The 23,856-nt window shown below is 41.5% G+C and overlaps 1 protein-coding gene across 4 annotated transcripts in view; it reads right to left on the minus strand.

Moving 5' to 3' along the window:
* Positions 1-784: 784 nt before the first annotated feature.
* STAC3 (SH3 and cysteine rich domain 3) overlaps positions 785-23,856 on the minus strand; it is a 31,639-nt gene continuing 8,567 nt past the window's right edge. The window contains exons 3-12 of one of the 4 annotated variants that reach the window (XM_081319910.1): positions 18,861-19,083; positions 16,626-16,723; positions 12,526-12,586; positions 12,340-12,431; positions 11,413-11,479; positions 10,581-10,627; positions 9,127-9,218; positions 8,040-8,091; positions 6,163-6,312; positions 785-5,540 (exon numbers count right to left, since the gene is read on the minus strand). In XM_081319910.1, the coding sequence (XP_081176036.1) occupies positions 5,442-5,540; positions 6,163-6,312; positions 8,040-8,091; positions 9,127-9,218; positions 10,581-10,627; positions 11,413-11,479; positions 12,340-12,431; positions 12,526-12,586; positions 16,626-16,723; positions 18,861-19,083 (981 nt within the window). In that variant the 3' untranslated portion in view covers positions 785-5,441. Of the gene's footprint in view, positions 5,541-6,162; positions 6,313-8,039; positions 8,092-9,126; positions 9,219-10,580; positions 10,628-11,412; positions 11,480-12,339; positions 12,432-12,525; positions 12,587-16,625; positions 16,724-18,860; positions 19,396-23,856 lie in introns of those variants that run through there. The other 3 variants (XM_081319912.1, XM_081319909.1, XM_081319911.1) reach the window with 3 other exon arrangements.

The raw sequence follows: 23,856 nt of genomic DNA on the forward strand, positions 1-23,856 counted from the left end.
AAGGGGGCTGGAAAACTTGCTTATTGCTTCCCCTTTAAACTTTTGGCCCATGAATTGTCCGGTTATTTATTCTGTGGGGAAAAACAGACATGCCACATGACGGCACCTGTCTCCTTTCCTCCTTTATATGGCAGCCCCTGGGCAGGGCTCCAGTTTCCGATCAAGATCTTCAGTTACACATTCCAATCAGGGTTACAGCTTCTGGCTGGACTGTTTCTACTAGGCAAGATGAAGCAGGTGGCATGCCAAAAATAAATGCAGCCAAGAAAGGAGGGAAGGAGCCTATACCAGCCTTCTGCAGTCATGGCTTCTCCCATAAAGTAGGCTTCAACTCCCAGAATTCCCAGAGTAGCCATAGAAATTAGGTATTCTGGGAAATGAAGTCAATACATATGATGGATATCAAGACTGGGGAAAGCTGCTGGACGCTATAGCCTCCAAAATTCCCATCCAGCAGTTATCCCTGTTAGTTGAGGATTCTGGAACTTGTAGTCCAAACACATCCAGGCAGAAGAAGATTGGTGAAGATGGCTCTAAGGATTACAGCATGCTCAAATCCAACCCACCAAAGCTAATACATAAGCTATTGAAAATTCTCTGCTTTGCGAAGCCTCGTATATCAAAAGTAATAATGCCGCTTGGGGGGGGGCGAAAGCCCTAATAAGCAGGCATATACATAGAATGAAGGCTACTGCTAAGCACATTGATTTGTGCTTTAGATTGTAAGCCGCCCTGAGTCTTCAGAGAAGGGCGGGATATAAATGGGATTTAAAAAAAAGTATGAAGGACTATGCATATTTTTATCACCAAAAAATCAAACTCTTTTAACAAAGCAAAAGTTTTGTAGGTGAACTTATTATGTCAACTTCTACATTTGTTTACTGCTTTTGCATATTTTATTTTTGGAATTAAGCATATTACAGATCCATCATATGACATTCTTGTTCAGCCTCATTTCCATTTGAGGTTTTAATAAACAATGATCAGAACTCTCACCATGTTGCATTCTACTCTAGACACCAAATTTCTCTGCTTGTACAGTGCATTGACTCAAACACACACACACACACACACACACACACAGAGAGAGAGAGAGAGAGAGAGAGAGAGAGAGAGAGAGAGAGAGAACATTTCTTTGAAAATTCCTATAGGAGGCACAAGTCTCTGAACAGATGTTTCAAATCCATATCCAAAACACTGATTTTTTTCATCTATCCTTACTCTATTACTATGTTGCAATCCTTCAAATCCAAAGAGATAAGAAACAATATGGTATAGATATTTTGCATTAATTATAGAGTGGTAGACAGAAGTATCCTCAATTTGTATTCCTCGGTCAACTTAATTCCATCTTAGCTGTCAGTTTCCTGATTACTCACTGATGCAATTCTAAATGGCTCTAGACAGACAGCTGGAGATATATAGTCAAAAACATTTCGTATTCTTCTACATTATTTCTTCTTTTGCTTAAAATCATCTTATTTGTGCAAACACTTCCTGTACATATATCCTAACAAGTGTAAATTATTCCTATATCCTAACTTTTTCTTCTCTTTGTCCTTTGTCCCTGAAATCCTTGGATGAAGTAGAAATGTAACAGATACACAGCCAGCTGCCCCGAAAAGAAAAGAAAAATATACAGATTTCCAGTGCAGCAGGAGACTGATGGAAAACACTTTCATTAACAGACCAGGTAGCTAGTAATACTTTGCTGTGGTAGATGCCCTGTCCTGCCTTGCCAACTCAAAAGTGAATTGTGAAGTAGTATGGAAGGAAAAGAAAAGAGATTGCTCATTAGCCTCAGATAATACCTACATTATCTGAAATGTATTAATACTAATGACAGCTGTAGAACCCTTCTGCCTTGTTCTTTAGACTTTAACATGAAATGATCAACCATTAATCCCTAGTGTGATATTTTAGGTATATATTTAGGTCAGCAGCCCCAACCATTGTGGCTTGGCAGCCCGGCGGGAGGAGGGGGGAGAGGGGAACCGGTCCGCATGCACAGCAGGCCAGTATGCACGCATGCTGCTTGACTTGTGCAGGCCAGCATGCACATGCATGTGTGCGCAGCTCAACTTGCACAAGTTGAGCTGTGAGCTTGTGTACATGTGCCCTGGCCCACTACTCCTGCAACTCAAGCTGTGTGCATGTGCGCCAGCCCATCATTCACACAGCCCGGTTCCAAATAGGCCACGGCCCGATAGTAGGGGACCCCTGATTTAGCTGACTTCCTTTTTTTTTTCTTCTGAGACACATTAGGAATTTTTTTGTTCTCGCTAAGCAATCTTTTCTTATTAATGAAGTTATTTCAAGCTTCCCTATTGAGATGCAGTTAGTTCACGTTTCCATAAACATGGGATTATAGGAGTTTGGGTGTGCACCACCTGGGCCCAGAAGTAGCAAATCCAGAAATCCAGGTCCAAAACATTATTACTCATTTTTACAATTCTCTATTTGGAAACACATCAGGGCTGGCTCAAATTACAAGCTGTGTAGTAGCTGAATAGAGTAGACTAGCTCCCAAAACTATAACACCTAATTGTAGAGTAACAATGATGGTGGGGCTGGGTTAAAAGGAAAAAGTTGGTACCATTTGGGCAGGAAAGCAAATTAATAAGTAGTATTTTGTGGATGCGTTAGCTCCATCTGGGAGACATTGGATGAACCATGAAATACAAGGAAAGCATAAAACAAAAGTAATGTGGCTGCAAAATCAGAAGAGAGAGAGAGAGAGAGAAATAGAAAGAGAAATCAAAATCAGAAAACAAATCACACATATTAAATTGGTAGTTGTGCAGTCTGCAATAAATACAGAGGCATAGAAATCACAAGGGAAACTGCAGATATAGGGCCCTGGGATGAGAACACTAAAATGAGAAACAGGCAGCACTGCTACCTTAGCAACATCCTGCTGATTTACAGGAGATATGAAACCGCATGCAGTTATACATGCAGATACCCAAATGCATATAAAAACCAAGTATGATGTAAAGGGGGTTGATAGCAAGGTTTAGGAAACATGAGCACAAATTTATTGAGCTTGACTTTTTGTGAACGCAAGTTTGAATGCGTCGGTGTACAAGGGATTCCTAGCATATGAGAATTGTGCACAAGAGCATGTACGAATTACTCTGCAAGGTATGAACAGGCAGAGTAAAACTGAGAGGATAAAGTAAAGAGCTGTAGCTATCATGAACTGAATATACATACTATTCCGGACACTAAAATGCATCACTTGATAGGTATCTAGCTATAATTCCTTGGCTATTGACCATGTTGTCTTTATGATAGTCCAATTGTAATCCAAAATGCCTGGAAAGCAACCAATCCGCTGCCCTGATTTATAGGGTCTCCTGAATAATTGCCTCCAGTGATCTGAGAAAGGAGAAAAAGAGCTTTTTCTCCAGTCCCTTATGAGACAGAGTGTTCAGTAAGGCAGCTTCAAACGTTAAAAATACAACCTAATGAAACGTTGCTTTCACGTCTCCCCCTTTACTAAAGATTTGTCTGTTCCAGATGAATTTTGAGTTTAGACCTCTTTCCATTTTGCATCAAAATCCTGGGAGCAAGATACAGATCAGTCAGTGGCCTTTTGATAACCAAGCAGTTTCCCCACTTTACTGAGCACCAGCTTTTAGGAATTTTGCATGCTCATATCATATAAACAAACAAAGACACGGCAGCAGAAATGCTGCTTAAAATAAGAATATGTAGCACATCAGATCTCTTTCATAACTAGAGGCAGAAGAGGATATAGAAGGGGACAATGCAAAATAATAGTGACAAAGAAGTCTGGATAGTGGATATTGCAGTACCTGGAAATGGCAGAAGAGAAGAGAAAGAACTAGAGGAAAATCACAAAATATAAAGACCTGTAAATATATGTAGAACAACTTTGGCAAAAGAAAGCAAAGATAGTAACAATAATAACAGGCGCCTTGGGCGTAATTCCAAAACATCTGGAGCACCAGTTGAATGTCATCAACATCGACAAAATCACCATCAATTGCAAAAGGCAGACATACATTGCAACAATACCCTTAATATTTTTTTAACAATTACCTCTGCCTGTCCCAGGTCCTTGGGAAAGATGCAATAGATGGACAAAAACGCAAAATGCAATCTAAACATCTGGCTACTGTGTGACCAACCCTAATTTCACAATAGAAGGAAAGTGGTGGAAGAGGACGAGAGCCAGTTTGGTGCACTGGTTAAAGCAGGGGTCTTCCAACTTGGCCCTTTTATGACTTGTGGACTTCAACTCCCAGAATTCCTTAGGCAGTGTGCCTGGCTGAGGAATTCTGGGAGTTGAAGTCCACAAGTCATAAAAGGGCCAAGTTTGAGGATCCCTGGGTTAAAGCATCAGGCTAGGAACCAGGAGGCTGTAAATTCTAGTCCCACTTTAGGCATAAAGCCAGCTGAGTGACCTTGGGCCAGTGATTCTCTTTCCACCCTAGGTAGCAGGCAAGGACAAGTTACTTCTGAAAAACCTTGCCAAGTAAAATGCAGGGACTAGTCCAGGCAGTTGCAAGGAATCAACAATAATTTGAAGGCACCAAAAAAAATAATGGAAGAGGATAACAAGAGTCATATAAGTATCAGTTCAATTTAAAAGGGAGCAGAACAATTTCATAGCCTCCCAGCAACTGACAGCAAATACAGAAACTCAGGAGTCCTTGGAGGTTTCTGAGCTTGGTTGTTTTCTTGCAGATGTTTCATTACCCAAACTAGGTAACATCATCAGTGCTACAACTGATGATGTTATCTAGTTTGGGTAATGAAATATCTGCAAAAAAAAAACAAAACAAGCTCAGAGAGCACTAAGGAGGCCTCATTTCAAGCCTGAGCTACCAATATTCTCCTCTATTAATCCAGAAACTCGCTGCTTTATATCAGTACAGATAGACAAGTGAGGGATAGAAAAGGGTAACAGATATTGGCAAAACATAATTGAATCTAAGCCATCCAAGTAAACTAGGAGCCAGGCTCCCCCTCTGCCAGCAAAGGGACAGTCATATCCTGAAGTAAATTCATTCACATGTTAGTGCAACCTAACAGTAACTCATTGTCAATTCGGTCAATCAGTCTGTCCAATCACTACTTTCCTTGCAGACAAGAAGTAGAGCAGCTTTGGCCGCATCCCTCCATGACACGATCATAAAGGGACAATGGCTGAGCCTGTTCTGGAATCTGCCAGCAGCAAACTGCAGAGTTCAAGAGAAGCACGGAATCCTCTCCGGTGGCAGAAAGATATGCTTCTTGGCCTTGAATCCTGGCTCACTAATACAGGCCTTCCTCGTGTGATGTCTTAGTTCTTGGACCGCAGACCTGCAGAACGCAACTTCCTAGCAGAGAAGCTGGTTGGCAGCTGGTAATGAACACTTAAACACTCTGGCCTTGGTTATGAAACCCTTGTGAATTGCCAGAGTTGGAACTCAGATCTCCTGCAAGAAGTCCACGGGAAAGAGCCCCACTTTGCGGCCAGTGTAGACTTTGACATACCCATTCAGCTCCTCTCCTTTCTGCACCACAATCTATAAATGGATAAGAGAAGTTAGATGAGGCAGAATCCCCAAGTAGATTGCCATTTTTCCAGGAAGGAGTTCTTGTAAAATTTATGTGGAGTGAAGGAGAAAGGGAGGGGTGGGGGGGGGGAAGCCACTAGTAAGTAGCACATGACCAGACGTTAGAGAAAACTTAGAATTGCTAAGGGGCTGAATGTTATTTAGATGAAATGTTAAAAAAAATGCTGGGTTTTATAACGATCGTGTACCCCACATTCCCCAGATACTCAGTATAAATCTAAGAGTGATCAGAGTGCCTTAAACTGTTCTGCTCCTAGCTCTTGCTTATGTGATAATCATCAAAAAATGAAAACCCCACTCCTCCATTTCAGAAAGAATTGGCAGGAAAAAAGAGAAGCTATTACTGCATTGTAACATTTGTTTACTTAACTTTCAAATTGTCTGCCAGAAAGGATGGGATATAAGACCAATTTGTGGGGAAATATGTGGCAATTTTCCGGTGAATGGGATCTTTCAGCTCAGGGTGGAAACATTACTAAAGTTAGCATTGTTTTGGCTGTTCAGAATAGTGTGTGTGTGTGTGGGGGGGGCATTTATTTATGTCTGAATGAAATACTTCAAAGAAACGTACCTGATCCTTTTTTAAGGTAATCTGACCAATTTCTTTGTTGCCCACAAAGGACCTCATGACCTTATGCACACGTTCTCCTGCACGCACTCGGATAATGAAGTTTGGTGGAAAGTATCCAATTTTATCTCCAAGCTCCCCAATTTTCTTCCCCTAGGAGGTTCATGCATGAAGTTACTTTATGAAGAAATAACCTGCCCCCCCCCAATTTCCCAATTCTATCACCATGAAATAAGACAGGAGTAACATGAGTGGGGGGGGGGTTGTTCCAAAAAATCAGAGAGGAAAATTGGCAATTTGCAGTGATTCTCACCTTCAGCATATAAATACACTTTTGCTCTTTAAAAAAGGAGGAATAGGCAAATAACGAATATTTTGGAACATTAGCTCTTGCCAACAAGATATATTTTAATTATCCTCATCCCTCAAAACTGACATCAATAACCCTGCAAGCTGCTCATTAAGCCATTTTCAGGACAGTAAGTAACTTACATGTTCTAAATGGGGGACATTGAAAAATATTGTGAGGGGAAATGAATTAATTTTTAAAAAGAAAATATTTCAAAAGGAAAAATACAAAATTAATGTTAATAATATCTTGGAATCCTTTCATGAAAATGTAGAGTTCTTAACATTGTAATTCATAACATTTTATTGACAGAGGATGGATTCATGTATTTGGTGGTGCAGTAGGCAGCCTATTGAGGGTCAGAGACTGGACTAAACGTTTTTTTTTTAAGTGGGGGAGGGCATATGATTTAGATCAGGGGTCTTCAAACTTGGCCCTTTTATGAATTGTGGATTTCAATTCCCAGAATTCCTCAGCCAGGCTTGAAGTCCACAAGTCATAATAGGGCCAAATTTGAAGAGCCCTGATTTAGATAATAGTACAAAGGGGGTAAAAGGGACGCGGTGGCTCAGTGGGTTAGGACGCTGAGCTTGTCGATCGGAAGGTCGGCAGTTTGGCGGGTCGAATCCCGAGTGCCACGTAGCAGAGTGAGCGCCTGTTACTCGTCCCAGCTTCTGCCCACCTAGCAGTTCGAAAGCATGTAAAAATGCAAGTAGAAAAATAGGGACCACTACGGTGGGAAGGTAACAGCGTTCCGTGCGCCTTTGGCGTCTAGTCATGCCGGCCACATGACCACGGAGATGTCCTCGGACAAGCGCTGGCTCTTCGGCTATGAAACTGAGATGAGCACCGGCCCCTAGAGTCGGAAACGACTAGCACACATGTGCGGGGGAACCTTTACCTTTACCTTTACAAAGGGGGTAGAAATAGGATCTTCTGAGGTTCGCCCCCCCCCCCGCCCTTTGCTTGGGCACCTTCGTGATATTATTTAATTTTTAACCCTTCCCTGACTGCAGCTGCCAAAAACTAACGGTAGAGTTTCGTACAATGTTGAAGCAGGACACACCCAAACATTTGTAGCAGAGTTCCCAAACAAACTCTTTCTCCCCCCCCCCCACTCCAACTTACCCTATTCCCAACCCTTAGGAAGAAACGACCACAGAAAGTCCTGGATTTCACATGTTTGTGTCATGATTCTATTTTTTAAAATGCTTGTTCTTAATTATGTGCTAATATACAACCCCCCTGGTTGTTAATTGGTTGCCCACCTCTCGTTTTCACTCAGTAACTGATTTTTTGGGAGGAGGGGAGCAACCCTTTTTCCGCCAAGTTTAGTTAAGTCATGCAAATGTGTCTCAAGTCACACTGAAGGAAGACTCCAGCTGGGATGCCATAGCATAGTAAAAGCTGTAACAGAGGAAATCCCAAATATTTTGCTTGTGGCTAACCACTGATATTTAAAAACCTGAGAATTTAAAGATCAAGAACTTTCTTCAGAATGAATAGGCTTAGTCCTGAAAGAGAAACTTACCCGCCACCATTCTTCATTGGAGTCATCAACAATTGCAATTTTGTCCCCAGGGCTGAAAGAGAACAAGGGCCCAAAGATGAAAATACTGTTGTGAGTCAGAGCTGCTGAACAACATGAGTGGCTCACCGAGATTCTGGTATTTAATCCTTTCTTTCGCAGTTCTGAATATCTGACCAAGATGGCAACCTCACCCCTACCCCTGCGATACTTCCTTGATGGTTCTACCACAAATTCATCAAGGTAATGTGGTACAAAGTCTTAGCTGAGCACCAGAACCTCCATCCAGCAGCCTGACAAACACTCTGTTCTTTTCTCTCCATCTTGCAACCATTGGAAGGATTCTATATTTATTGTTGCCTGTACCTACATTTACATACAGGGTAACCCTTTTTATTTGTCTCCCAGCCCTTTTCCACAAAACAACATAAGGAAGCTGCCATATGAAAGCAGTTTGGCATAAGATGCAGGCACTAAATTAGGAGGGATATAGCAATGAGGGCTTTGGAATTCCTGAATAAGGAAACTTCCTTCAAGACAAATTATGTCTTGATGTTTTATTTTATTTTTTTATTTTTATTTATTTTAATTCCATTTATATCCCGCCCTTCTCCGAAGACTCAGGGCGGCTTACAAGCTTAGCAGTAGCCTTCATTCTATGTATATGCCTGCTTATTAGGGCTTTCACACACACCCCAAGCGGCATTATTACAAAGTCAGCTTAATTGCCCCCAACAATCTGGGTCTCAGCATTCTCACATTATTCTTTACATTAATGTAAAACCAGCTCAGCGAAGCTTTGAGTTCCAAATCTCTTGTTATCAATGACTTGTTCAGAGACTGTCTTCATATGTTACATTTTAGCTCCATGCCCCATAGGTTACAAATTCCATATATTACTCCAGAGGTTACTCCTCGGTCTCTGAAGCCCGGAGGCTGCGCTCCCTTCTACTGACATGACTTTAACAAAATATATCAGAAACTCAGCCTAGACACTTCTGTGTTGGGATTTGTTTCTATAAAGCAGTGGTTTAACAACTGAGGTTGGTGATGTTCTAATCAATAATAACAAGACAATTTTGCTACTCACTGGAAATCCAAGTCATCCTTCTCCAAGGCTTTGAAGCGATAAAGTGCAATAAAGTAGTGAGACTGTGGGAACCCAGTTTGCTGCTTCTTACTCTGTTCAAAAGAGGGAAAAAAGTAAAGTCCATTCAAGTCAAACATGACTCTTGGTGACTGGAAGTGGCAGCTATAGCCTTCAGGAATGGATCTTGGATTTCCAGGCTAATTTGTAGCCTTGGGCTTCCCAAAAAACTTACGTATAGGTAATAACTGGGGTAATCCTGTCATGCTTGGGTCAACGATAGAAGAGAATATGTGTAGCTCAGGGTTGAACTGTGGGCTCCTTGATGCTCTCTGAGCTTTGTGATTTTCTTGCAGACGTTTCATTACCAAACTAGGTAATACTAGTTATCTAATTTGGGTAAAGCATTGACGATATTACCTAGTTTATTTTGCTCTCAGGTACTCATGTTCTTGTTCTTTAATGCTGGCAAAACACAAGCTCTTTCTATAGATATCCTCTATAAAATTAGTCTCAGGATGGGCAAGGAATCAAAACAGATTGTTCATAGGTGTATAAATAAACATCTTTATCTGACCAGGAGTATCCAAAGTGAATTTAATCCACCTCTTGGAAAGCAGGGTACCAAGCAAGATCTTATGGCTGACCCGTTCAAAATGTTGTTGCTATCGAACCTTACACCTCAACAGACAATAGAGTCCATAGGTCTTTCTGCGGACCGAGGCGAGGCTTTCTAATCCTCGTTATCTGGCACAAGTAGTAACAAAGCCATCCCCTTCCATTATACATTATACATAAACATGGAGGTAATCAGAGAGTAGACTTTCTGAAATCTATTCTGTTCATATGCTCAAAATGTATTGTATGTCAACTTCTTTAAGTGTAGACGGATGATTAGTAGACTCTGATTGCTGGGAATCTGAAGCCTTAGGAAAGCAAGCAAGCACCCAGGGAGTTTGTGCTTACTTGCTCAATCTCAAGAGACTGAGTTCCGACCTTGAGATTCTGACCTTGAGATAATACATATACATGAGTTGAGTGGTCTATGTACCATTTTCCTATTTTTCCCCCACCATGCAGCCCTTTCTACTAATGTGAATTGTGTAGGAACAAAGAAAATGCAGGGGGGGAAAAACCAGCATGCAACCATTTGAATAATCAGAGCAGCAGGTGAAGAAAAGTGACTTGCAACAGCATCACAAACTTGTAGGACAGGGGCCTTCAAACTTGGCCCTTTTATGACTTGTAGACTTCAACTCCCAGAATTCCTCAGCCAGCATGCCTGCCTGAGGAATTCTGGGAGTTGAAGTCCACAAGTCATAAAAGGGCCAAGTTTGAAGGCCCCTGTTGTAGGATTTGGAGACAAGAAAGCATGTAGTCATGGTGTGCAATCTGGAAACAGGCAAGCACGTTCTCTCCCTCTTCCCCTCTCCCATGCAAGAGTAAGAGGCAAGCACCTTGTCATCCGGGGTATTCTTCTCTGCTTTCTGTCTCTCTGGATTTCCTGGAATCAAAACAAACAAGCAAGCAAACAAAATCTACATTCAGATGGGATGAAATATGGAGGAAAGCAGAATTCAGACAGGTTCCCTTCTCCCAGGGCATTGAAAATAAAATCCCACCATTTTCCTAGGTTTTTTCCCCTCTAGGCCTAAAAAGGAAGTTATTCATAAATTAACACCCACCCTCCGTCTCTGCTTTTCCTGTATTAGTCTGCCTGGCTTTCCCTGCTCATAGCAGTCACAACTTTAGCTGTTCTTTTGTATGGGTGTGAGAGCTTGATTCATTGCATTCATTTCAGTGTTATATTTGCATTTTCTAGTTAAAATATAAAGCTTGGCCAACAGGCAGCACCTAGGTTGGGGTAGGCAACCTTGGCTCTTTTATGACTCCTGGACTTCAACTCCCAGAATTCCTGAGCCAGCCACGCTGAGGGGAAAGGGAAAGGTTTCCAAGCTGAGCCAGGCTAGCTCAGGAATTCTGGGAGTTGAAGTCCAGGAGTCATAAAAGAGCCATGGTTGCCTACCCCTGACCTAGGTGAACTTCACTCAAAAACGTAAGCAGAATCACACCTGGCTACAGTTGAGCAACATCTGGAGAGCTATCAGTTGCCTCTCCTGAGATGGCACATGGCAAAATGTTTGAATTTGCGGGCACCAGGGTTTCCTTTCTTTTCAGCAATCTTCTTGCTTCTTTTGCACTTTGTTTATTTGAACAACATTTGCTTTACAAATATTTGGACTCTGGATCCCAAAGACAATAGATTTTCTGAAGCCTGTTAACACTTACTTCCCTCTGGTTTGTCACTTTCTGGTTTGGGGGCTTCTGTTTCTTCTTCCATCATGGCAGCCAAAGGCTAAAATGTAGGAAGGAAAATATATCAGGAAATATTTATTTGACAATATTTATATGCCACGTCAATCAATAAACTTAGGGCGGTGCACAAATAAAATACAATACTGACCAACTCCTATCCTTTACCTACACTAAACTTCAAACCTGAGACTAGATGATTGCCTAGGCCAGGGGTAGGCAACCTCGGCTCTATTATAACTCATGGACTTCAATTCCCAGAATTCCTGACTTAGTATAGCTGACTCAGGAATTCTGGGAGTTGAAGTCCATAAGTCATAAAAGAGCCTCAGGAATTCTGGGAGTTGAAGTCCATGAGTCATAAAAGAGCCAAGGTTGCCTACCTACCCCTGGCCTAGGGGCACAGGCCTAATAGAAATGAATGGTTTTGAACATCTGAAGTCACAGAAAGGTAGAACCCAAGGTTATCTATAGAAGCAATTTATTCCATAGTGCAGAGGTACTATGGAAAAGGTCTGCCATAGGATGCACATCCTTTGTTTCTGAATACAATGATACAAGTTCAATGGTACGGTAGAAGGCAGAGTTCCCAGCGTCAAGAGATTCTGGATGGCAGATTAGTGCCTTGTAACATGAACTTAAGGAGAGGAATCATTGAATATTTTAAGTACTTTAAATGAAGGTGATGAAAATATAGCCCTCCAGATTTCACTGGGGCTAAGACTCACAACACTCCCAGCCAATATGAGTAATGGAAAGTTGTAGTCTAGAACTATCTGGAATGCTACATGTTGCCAATGTTAACTTTAGAATTACTTCTATCTTCATCCATTATTCCAGCTCGGATAGTCTCTTATGCACCACCCTTTTATGTTGTGATGTTTTGTCACACTGGCATCCTACATTTTTTTTGTTATCCTGCCCTTTCTTGCGCTCCTTGTTTGCCATGATGACACCTGACCGTAGGGTATCGAAGACAGGATCATTTCGGCTAGCTGTGAAATGAACGCAAAAAAGTTATAAAGGTTACAAAGGTGTTTCTGAGGATGGGTGACCAAGAGTTAAAGTTCTACTGGATGGCTGACTTACCACCTGAGAGTTGTTGGGCACTGTACAATGGAGAGCTGTAAGCACGGCGGAAACCTGGAGGCTGAAGAGTAAAGATTATACACAGTCAAGAACATTGGAAAAAAGGGACCTATTTTTCTCCCAAATGATGGAGCTTGGTGACAGAGGCAGCTATTATCCTTGAAAAGAATCTCTAGCCTTAGTCTAATGCTTGTTTTATAAATAACACCATGCAGCAAACATTTTCATAAGATGCAAAAAGAATTCTTCTGCTGATTTATCAAAAATGCCAACGCTCCCAAAGCTTTGGCAATAGCCTCTAAAGCCTTTCCCAAACTTGACACTTTATTATTATAGTTTTCAGGGTGATGGAAATGGGAAGTCATTAAATGCATGGAATATTAATTCATTGTGTGTATTCAGTATAGTTTAATTTTTTTCCCTTTTCTAGGACAAAAATTATGCCTACTTCTAGTCAACTTAAGCAGAGTAGCCCTGGGTATTTTATTCTTTTAGACTTAAGAGTTGCACTTGAAAAAGATTTCTGCAATATGGAGACTACAGTATTGGGAAATCCCAAATTAGAAAGAGAAGAGCCCTGATTGCAGCTGTTTTTTGAATTTCAATATTCAGGAATTATTGATCAGACCTGCTAAAGAGAAACTAATTGACTGGCTTCACCCACATGACCTGTGCTGTTGTTCTAAGCTAAGAGTCTCTCAGCTATGTTTGTTCTCATTTATGTCATCTGATTCACTGTGATCCCTGACTGGCTAAGGTCACAGAAAAAAATGGCACCTCAAAGCCCAAATGACTGCCTATAATACTAGGAAAAAAGGGGGTGGGAAAGCTATTTTCTGGTGGACCATTTGGTCTCCTCCAAATACGTGAAAAATGTTCATAGCTGAACGTTTAGTATAAAACTATTTATAGAGAATATGTTACTAGCAGCTTCAGCTTTTAATAATATACAAAAATACTATGTAATTTGTTAGCTTACCCACTGCTCTCCTCCAGTTCAGCAGTTAGGGAATTGTGGCTTCAATCTATCAAAAGCAATGCACTGAATCTACACCAAGAATTAGAATCCATTTTTCAAAAGTATAAAGTCCATTGTAGGGCCAATAAGTGTACTTTTTCTCCCACAAGAATAATTTCCAATTGAAAAATAATGTAATCCTTATATACACTGTAATGACTGCACATTTCTACTTTTTATTCTGGCATATGGAGAAGCAATGATATACATCTATTTGAGATAGTCACTTCCAGAGATCAATATTCAGATTGTGCATTATTTTATCCGTGTAGAACAAGTGTAGCAAACTAGCTCTTAAATCAAGGTGCACTACTTAAAATTCTTGCAGCACCGTAGATCCCAGGGTTGATTTAGATCAGGTTCCAACAACAACACCGGATACAAATGCAAGAAAAAAAATGATGCAAGATAAAATTGGCAGCTCTTTCATGTAATCTTTTAGAGACTTCAAGGCAAGCAGAACTGATGAGTAAGGTTACAATGTACAAATTGATCCATTAATGCCACCACATGCAAAACTGCTGTGGAGGAGAGAAGCTATGTTCTTGGCTCTTAACCAGGTTTGTTGTTTCTCACCTACAAGCAACAGAGAGGCAGTATGATATAGCAGTTAAGGTATCAGGTAAGGGACCATGAGGTCTAGTCCTGCCTTAGGCATGAAGCCAGTTGGGTGATATTGGGCCAATCCTTCTCTCTCGGCCTTAGGGAAGAAGCAAGAGCTAACCACTTCTGAAACTTTGCCAATAAAACTGCAGGGACTTCCCTAGGCAGTTGCCAGGAATCACAACAGAAACACAGACACACACTCACACACACCATAGCAGTGAGGAAACAGCAATCTGCTCCCCAGGGTCAAGTTTTGGGAATGATTTCCTGGCATATTTACCAGGCACAGCCATTGATATCAACTCTTCAGAGACTCAGTCATGTCCAGTAATAATTAGAGACTTCACAAATAGAGGATGGCTGAATAAAATGCCTTATTGCAGGTAGAGCTGCAGAACCCAGGAATCAAACCCCATGTCTAAGTGCATATCTAAATTCCAGGGTTAAATTTTAGGAGTTTCCTTCTCATTTCGTCTAGTCCACAGAATGTTGGCCATCCTTTTCACAACCTTGAGTGCTTGGAGACACAAGTTCCATGCTTAGGTAACAATTCTATCTGGCTTGAGATCTATTGGTTTCTGTCATTCCGTTTTCCTAAATACAAACTTCATGGGAAGCAACTGGCTCCGACTCAACCCAGGCAGGACAGAGTGGCTATGAGATTTTGGCCCCCTAGAACCCCCCACCCCACCCCAGAGTACCATCTTTAACTCTGGACGGGGTGGCACTTTTCTAAATTGATTTGATGTGAAATCCGGGGGCCTCCTGGATTCATAGCTTCGGCTTGAAGAGCAGGTGGCAGCAGTGGCTAGAGGGGCTTTTGCAATGAGTTGTCCAGTGCACCAATTGTACCCTTTCCTGGATCAGAAGGCCTTGCTCATGGCTACTCATGCTTTGGTCAGCTCCCAGAAACTTCCAACTGGTGCAGGACATGGCAATGCACAGGGTGATGGGTGCCCCTAGGTTTGTCCATGAAACACCTCTGTTGCGTGAGCTTTGCTGGCTTCCAAATACTTTCTGGGTGCCAATCAAGGTGCTAGTCATCACCTTTAAAGCCCTATATGGCACAGGGCCAGATTAACTGAAAGACCGCCTTTCTCTAAACTCATCGACTTGTCTTACCAAATCAGATAAAGAGTAGGCATGCTCCTAATCCCTTCCCTTAAATATTGCCATCTGTTTCTTTTCTTTTTTTATTATTAGTTATAATAATATATATATAATACGGTATTATTATTGTATTAGTATAAGTTGGATACTTTTAGATTGTTGGTAATTATGTTATAGGCCGGTTAAAGTGTATTATGTATTTGGTCATTTATATAGTTGGTTAATGTTAGTTAGATTAGGATTATTATATATTTGTAACCCTGTAATCAGCTTTGGGAAGGGGGAAAGGGGGAGGGGGGTTTAGGGGTGGGTTGGGGATGGGATAATATTGTAACTTTTATAAAACTTTTCAATAAAAAAAATATTGCCATCTGATGGGAGCTTGGAAGTACGCCTTCTCCATGGCAGCCCCTGCCAATGGAACACTCTTACCCCTTTAATTTGGCAGGCTTCTATCCTCCTACCCCAGGGGTCTTCAAACTTGGCCCTTTTATGACTTGTGGACTTCAACTCCCAGAATGCCTCAGCCAGTGTGCCTGGCTGAGGAATTCTGGGAGTTCAAGTCCACAAGTCATAAAAGGGCCAAGTTTGAAGACCCCTGTCCTACCCTTCCGTAAAGCACTGAATACTTGATTTTTCCCACAAGCATCCTGATAAGACGAGGTGACTGAATATTGGAAATTTGACTTGGCATCATTTTTGTTTTTGTTTTTAATGCACTGAGTTCTTACAGTCTTAATATGGTTTTTTATGTTTTCATTTTTGATTGGGAATTGTCCAAAGTTTTTTATAAGATAGGTCATCATATCAGTGTTTTAAATAAATTAATTCTTTTAAGTTTCTTACTGGTAGCCATCCTATAGACTTCATGGTATAGAATAGATTTTGTTTAATCATCAAATACTGATGGACCCCAAACCAAATTAAATGGCTTTGTTTCCTCATTCCTTTAAAAAACTCTCTTGCAATATTCTCAGTTTTGCTAATTAAAATGGATTAACCTCAGCTACATATACCTGATCCCAACCTGGATCCAATGGTAATAACACAAAAAAAACCAATTTCAGCTAATTATATTCTAGCTGTGCTCACCCAGTGAGCCTGAAAAAGACAGGTTCTTGAGCATACCGCTTTTGTTACACTTTGATTAAAAAAAATACTGAAGAAATCCTTCTGTTTTCAAAGCAGCATGCCTTTCTGGGGAAATAAAAAGGTTATCACCTTCTATACCTCAGTATCTTCTACATGTCTAATGGAGCAAGCAAAGAACCAAATCTGCAGGCTGCCATATCAAATCATGTTATGGATAGCAATTGGCAGAGGGCAATTACGTTCTGGGCATTGGGGCCCAGAAAAAGGCACTTACTATTTTGCCAAAGCAGCGCTGAAATTCCACGTAACTTTGGCAGTGATGATGGATGTGAGTTTTGCAGTTCTTGCATTTCAAGCCATATTTGTTGTTGACTGCAAGGAAAGAAAAGGAATCAGTGGTATTATGGGGTAAGGTGTTTACGCGCGCGCGCGCACACACACACACACACACACACACACACACACACTAGATAACACCACAGCATGTCTTCTAATTGAGCCAGACAGAAGCCATTTAAAAACACTCAAAGAAGCCATTTGTCTCCCAGATGGAGGGGAAATTACTTTCAGGAAAGTGTAGGATGAAACATCAGCATTCCCTAAATATGCTTCCTTTTGGCATTTTAAAATGTTCTGCCAGAAACCACAAGGGTAAAATCTGTGTTTGTTCAGTTCTATCAGAAATGTAGCTTGGCGAATCATTTTGGCAACAAAGGATTTCTGGGGTTTTAGCATGAGAGGTCTTCCTGCTCCCCACCATGTCTTGGCCTCCTGGGTAGAAAGGAGCCTCGACTTATGACCACAGTTGAGCCCAAATTTCTGTTGTTAAGTGAGACATTTGTTAAGTGAATTTGGCCCCATGTTACAACCTTTCTTGCCACAGTTGTTAAGAGGATCACTGCAGTTGTTAAGTTAGTGATAGGATTATTAAGTGACTCTGGCTTCCCCCACTGACTTTGCTTGTCAGAAGGTCGCAAAAGGGGATCATGTGACACTGGGGCACTGCAACCATCGTAAATATGAATCAGTTGCCAAGCTGTCTGAATTTCAATTATGTGATCATGGGGATGCTCCAACTGTCCTAAGTGTGAAAAACGTTTGTCAGTGCCATTGTAACTTTGAACAGTTACTAAACGAACAATTGTAAGTCAAGGATTACCTGTAGAAGGCCCACATGGTTGACCTATGGCCTGGCTTGAGCAAATAAGATCTTTCAAGTATAGTGCTATAATTCCCACCATCTCCACACAAGCTATGGATAACAAATGTTTCATACATTTATGGATTATACTATTGTTTATATCAGAGGTCCCCAATCTTTTGGGCACCAGGGACCGGTTCCGTGGAGAGGGGTTTTTCCACGGACCAGAGGGGGGTGGTTTTGTGTGCTGCCTGCATCCCGCGGATGAGGCTTTGCTTGTTTGTCTGGAGCGGCTGCTGGCACACCACAGCCCGGTACTGGTCCACAGACCAGGGGTTGGGAACCCCTGGTTTATACCAACCTGGGGAATGCTGGTATATTTCCATTTGTTCCTTGACTTTGATAGCTTGGATCTCTTTCCTGGCTCCTGATTCTCAGTTTCTGACTCATTTCTGACAGCCAACTTCTCTTCGACCCTGACAAACTCATTTCTCTTTTACACGTGGAGGGGAGGACTGACATGTGATTGCCTCCATCACAAATAGTTTGGCTCTAAGATCATCAGCACTTGCTCAGCAAAAGGAAGTAGGTTTGTTATAGAGGAAAAAAGCAGCCTGTGTTACTTTTTAAAATGGACTAATGGAATGCATACATCCTGACAATGTTTTGAAAGATACCTTTTTTTTTTTACAAAAAGTTAAAAAAAACCAGTGATATCATCAGGTGTACTTCCGCCCCCCCTTTGGCTTGGCTTGAGATGCACCTCTATGGGCAACCAACCTGGAGGTCAAGACAGTGGGTGATTAAAAAGGCCGCTGCTTTCAGAACTGAACAGCGGATAAGAATTCAGGGATGAAGTGGGGCAAATATATCATAAAGCAAATGAACCTACTTGTGTACTTGCATCAGAAATAACGGCAGAAGTGCCTGATTGCATTATTTGCACAAGGACATCATGATGCACCTGACATCACCTGTAACTATGGATGCCTATGAGTACATTCTGCCATTCTTTCTAGAATGTTCCCCCACCGTTCATAGTTTACTATGAAAGAGTGCTAGGGATTTTCTGAATTTCAGCATGGCTGCAAGAGATATAATTACCTACATTAAACTATTAAACAACAACCATGCACGATGCGTGTGAGCATGCACCATTCTCTGTTTCAACAGTTAGCTGATCATTTTGCCACTAGACATAAAGCACAATCTGTATCTTCTCCTCCCTCCACTTGAGCAACTGCTCCAAACTATCTGCCTGCTGGGACTATTCGCCTTTCAGTATATCCCCACCATCCCATTTTTGCGACTTTTTTTTCAGGCATCATTCATGCATCTTTAATAACTGCATGGCATATAGAAACTCACGGACAATCATGCGGGCACAGACATCACAAAACTTAGGCTTCTTGAAGTAGTGATCCTTGAATTTGTGAGGTTTATCGTTAACTGGTTTTTCCGGCTCAGGTGGAGGCTCAGGCTCTTCCTCCTCCTCCTCCACTTCCTCATAGTAGTAGATGGGTCCCCCCGAATGGCTGACCAGCTCCCCGTTGGCTTGCGGCTCCTCTGTGGTAGGCTCCTCCTCCATGGGCTTGCGTTGGAAAAACTGCTTTAGCTTCTGCAACTGAGGGTCCAGGTTGGGATGGGGTAGAATGGGTGGGTGGGGCGGACAATCGGCATTCAATAGACGCCAACAAAGAACCTTGGCAACCAGTGGAGTTGGCATGCACACACACTCCCAACTTGTCTAGCCCCAAAAGGCAAGGGAGTGGAAGAGGGGTTTATGGTGAAAACAGGGAGACAAAACCCCCAATTCCTGCTCGTGGGAGGAAAACCTCAAAGAAAATGCAAGCAAAGGTCCAGTGTAAAGATAAAGAAGAAGCAGCGTTGCAACATGCATGGAGACGCCACCACAATGCTCATTAATTGCACGTAGCGGCCTTCTATTTACGTAGAAACTAATGGTTAACAAGCTGTAGGCATGTAGTGGTGTGTAGTGTAGTAGTAGTAGTCACCACCTTCCTATCCTTCTGCAAGATCCTGGAGACATGGATTCTGCCGATTGGCTGGGGAGCAAATGGGGCAGTTCCGCATTGGAGTTGGCTGCTAGATTGAAGGCAGACTCCACCTCTCCCCACTTGTCCTCTGCTCTCCACCCATCCATCTTTTTCAAATATCGTATTGATGTATTTATTCTCATTGTGTCCCTTTGTCATTGTTTGCTCTGTTGGTCTATTATTTTATTTTTGTTTTGTTCACACAGCTTTTCATTTTTCTTCCTTTTTACTATGGTAAGCTGTCTAAAGTAGTCCCACGGCGAGATATGTGGCAAATAAATTTAAAAGATAAGTAAATAAATAAAAATAGTCCTAGATGGGGAACAGCATGCCATGTGGAGTTTTCCACGTGATGGCAGTTCAAGCAGGACTGGCAACCAAATAAAGATTTGTAAGTTAGATATTTTTTTCAGTCAAACAATCAACTATTGATAACCTACAATATAGTTACTTTCAAGTCTTTACCTATATCAGGGGTCTTCAAACTTGGCCCTTTTATGACTTGTGGACTTCAACTCCCAGAATGCCTCAGCCAGTGTGCCTGGCTGAGGAATTCTGGGAGTTGAAGTCCACAAGTCATAAAAGGGCCAAGTTTGAAGACCCCTGACCTATATCACACCAGTAAGTCATGAAAACCTTACAGAATCATTTATTGATTAAGCCACCCAATTCCTAAATGATTCTGAGTCACTCACAACTAGAACCTAACATACTAAAAAAAACACAGCTAATCAGAAGAGCAATACACAAAAATGCTCACTTTATACTCATGTTGCATATTAAGGAAGAGTTGTTGAAAACAGACTTTAACTAGAGATTTCCAGACTTGGCAGGGGTCAGACTCTTAACTTTAATGGACTATAACATTCTAGCTTGGTAATTAATTTAAGAAAACAATTCCCTGATTACAGAAATGTATTTTGTTTCCACTTTTCATTATACCTTAGCACAATCAAACTAACCTTTTACTCCCAGGCCTATGGCTTAAACTGACCCACATTGATTAATCATTGGGAGGTTGTGCTTGCTAATCTATTCTATTGGCAAAGCTTTCATAATATACTTTGAGCCTAATGCTGCATGTAGCTACACACTATCTCAACAGTTGAACTGCTAGGGAAGGGCATTTGTCACCTTTGATGAGAATGTAAAAGCTTGTTTTGCTTAACATAATCCACAGGATACACACAATGCCCATTTCACTTTAGCTATTTACATCCCACTTCCAAGATGTATATATTAATAGCGGAAGTCAACTATCCACAGCATTAATTGGTTGATCCATCAGATCATCTGGAACAATATCAGTGTCAGTAATCCATCCTCCTGCTTTGTCCACTAGACCAGGTTTTATTAGAGAGATGTCCATGACTTACATATTTTTAATGGAATACATAACACATACACGGTACAGGTAATCCTTGACTTACAACCATTCATTTAGTGACTGTTTAAAGTTACAACGGCACTGGAAAAAAAAGTGATTTATGACCATTTTTTACACTTAAGACCATTACAGCATCCCCATGGTCATGGGATCAAAATTCAGATGCTTAGCAACTGACTCATATTTATGACCATTGCAGTGTCCCGGGGGGGGGTGTCACGTTATCCCCTTTTGCGACCTTCTGACAAACAAAGTCAACACTTGCAGTGATTTTACTTAACAACTGTGGCAAGAAATTTGTAAAAACGGGGGACAAAATATCTCGCTTAGTAACAGAAATTTTGGGCTCAGTGATGGTCGTAAGTCGAGGAGTACCTGTATAGACTGGGAAAATACTAAGAAAGGCAGACAGTCTAACTGAGGAAAGAGGGTAAGCTTCTGAATAATTCTTCAGTTCATTATGTTCTGTACAGAGGCAGCGAGTCGGGGAGCTGGCTCACCCCACCTGAGAAAGCAAACTGCAGTAAGTCCTCATTGCAGCACACATTTGTACTGTGTGTACCCTTACTGTGCTACCAATCTCTAAACTATTGGTACAGTAACTTATTTCCACAAGGGCGATGGTCATCTTGACCCTGAGCACAACGATCTGCATAAGATCTGAGGCAGGAGGATGGTTTACTGGCTCAGATGTTGCTTTTACACTGAGCTGGGCAGTCAAAGCAGCAGAAAAGAGAGGATTCCTGGGAAAGGAACAAGTTGAAAATCCAAGAGTCAGCAAGGAGAAAGCAATGGATGACATGCAGCCCATCTCCTAAGGCAAAGGGCTGATAATGTACACCTCAGGGGGAAAGCAACAAATCATTCGCCCGCATGCATTTATTTATTCACATTCAGGGTCTCCTGAGATCGGGCAATTTAATGAAATGTGGAAATTCTTGCAGCATTGATGCTCTTGCAGCAGGCTTCCGGCAACAGAGAACATACAATTACCCAACACACAACACTCTGGGCTCTATCCAGCATTTTTCAGAACAAAATATTAAGAGTATAGATTCTGTACAAGGCAAATAGCTTTCTGTATGCCTGAGTGCTGTTCCCATCTGTGCTACTCTGCAGGTTGTCCTAACTGGAATGGACGGACTTCATTCCTGTGTTCTCTCTTTCAAAGTTTCCATATGGTTAAGAACTGCACCTCTTGCCAATGCTCACTTCCACTTCAGCCCTCAATTCCTCTGTCTAGGAAACTCTGGACAAACGTATGGCAAAACAAGAAGATTCAACTTTCCTCTGCTAAAAGTCTATTTCTTAGGGGAGATTTCCGGCACTGTATGCATAGCACATTGAGCCATGCTGTGTTTAGCCGCTGAATAAATAGCAAAGGGCTGGGTTTGCAAATCTTACTAAGTCAGAAACCAACCAAATACATTTTGGTTTAGTGAAATGTATGAATTGGGTCACAGATTTGCCTTCAGCCCTTTCCACTTCAGGTCTGACTGCTTATATAACTTCAAATTCAGGTTTCCAAAGTCCTACTAATTCGATCTTCTAACTGAAGTCTGCAGGAAAAGAGGGCCTGTAAGTCAATCAATCAATCAGAATAGAGTTGGAAGGCCTTCTAGTCCAGGGGTAGGTAACCTTGGCTCTTTTATGACTCGTGGACTTCAACTCCCAGAATTCCTAAGCCAGCCATGCTGGCTCAGGAATCCTGGGAGTTGAAGTCCACGAGTCATAACAGAGCCAAGGTTGCCTACCCCTGTTCTAGTCCAACCCCCTGTTCAAGCAGGAGACCCTCTACAAATGCCTTCAGTTCCACTCTCACCCAATATGGTCAGTGGCAATTGCCCTATACCAGGGGTAGGCAACCTTGGCTCTTTTATGACCCGTGGACTTCAACTCCCAGAATTCCTGAGCCAGACGAGGTCCATGAGTCATAAAAGAGCCAAGGTTGCCTACTCCTGCCCTATACCGTCATAATAGCTTGTGATATTTTGAGCTTACCAACCTGTTACCAGGGAAATGACAGCTTTTACCATAACCAAAGACCCAAGGCATGTAATGAGAATGAGTTACACTATCTATTCATCACAGTTATTGCTCAATGAACAGAGTGACAAAGAGAGAATCTCAGTCCCTTGTACAAATCTGACTCATCCAATTAATTCACTAGTTGGGCATTGGACAAACCATTTTTAGCTTTTACCAACCCTTACCTGAAATAAAGGTATCAGAATAATGGTCTGACTTAAAGGACTTATTTTAAGCATTGTGGGGGATGCGCATGAAACACTTTCTCAGAATTACTTATGAATATTATGGATACAGGTGTCAAATATGTGGTCTAGTGGTTAAAGTATCAGGCTAGAAAATAGGAGAGTGGGAATTCTAGTTCTGCCTGAGGCATGAAAGCTAGCTGGGCGACTTTAGGTCAGTCACTCTCTCTCAGCCCAACCCATCTCACACGGTTATTGATGCGGGAGAAATAGGAGAAAGAGAATATTAGGTATCTTCCCCACCTTGAGTTACTTATAAAAATAATAAAGGCAGGGAAAAAAGATCTTTAAAAAAACAGAGAGAAAGGCAAAAAGTTTAGTTTGCCAAAGATACTTCCAGTAGAAGCCCACATTTTATAGACTTGACTCTTAATTATTTTCAATTCATAGTCCCGTTGTTGAATAAATGTTTTATTATTATCAATTGGGGAACAGTTCTATAAAGTGGAATATTGTTGCTCCGATTCCATTGATGCGGAATGCAGATTAAAAATTACCCTGTTGCCAAAAACTGCATTGTGATGTCGCTATCTGAAATCAGGATCTTTTTTTTACAGGTATCTAAGATCTGCTATAGACCAGTGAAAGCGCTTTAAGTTATTTTGCCACTGTGAGTTTGGCATCTTAATTAAGTAAATGGACGAAAC

This window comes from Vipera berus, assembly GCF_964194415.1.
Source record: "Vipera berus genome assembly, chromosome: 2".
NCBI classification, from domain to species: Eukaryota; Metazoa; Chordata; class Lepidosauria; order Squamata; family Viperidae; genus Vipera; species Vipera berus.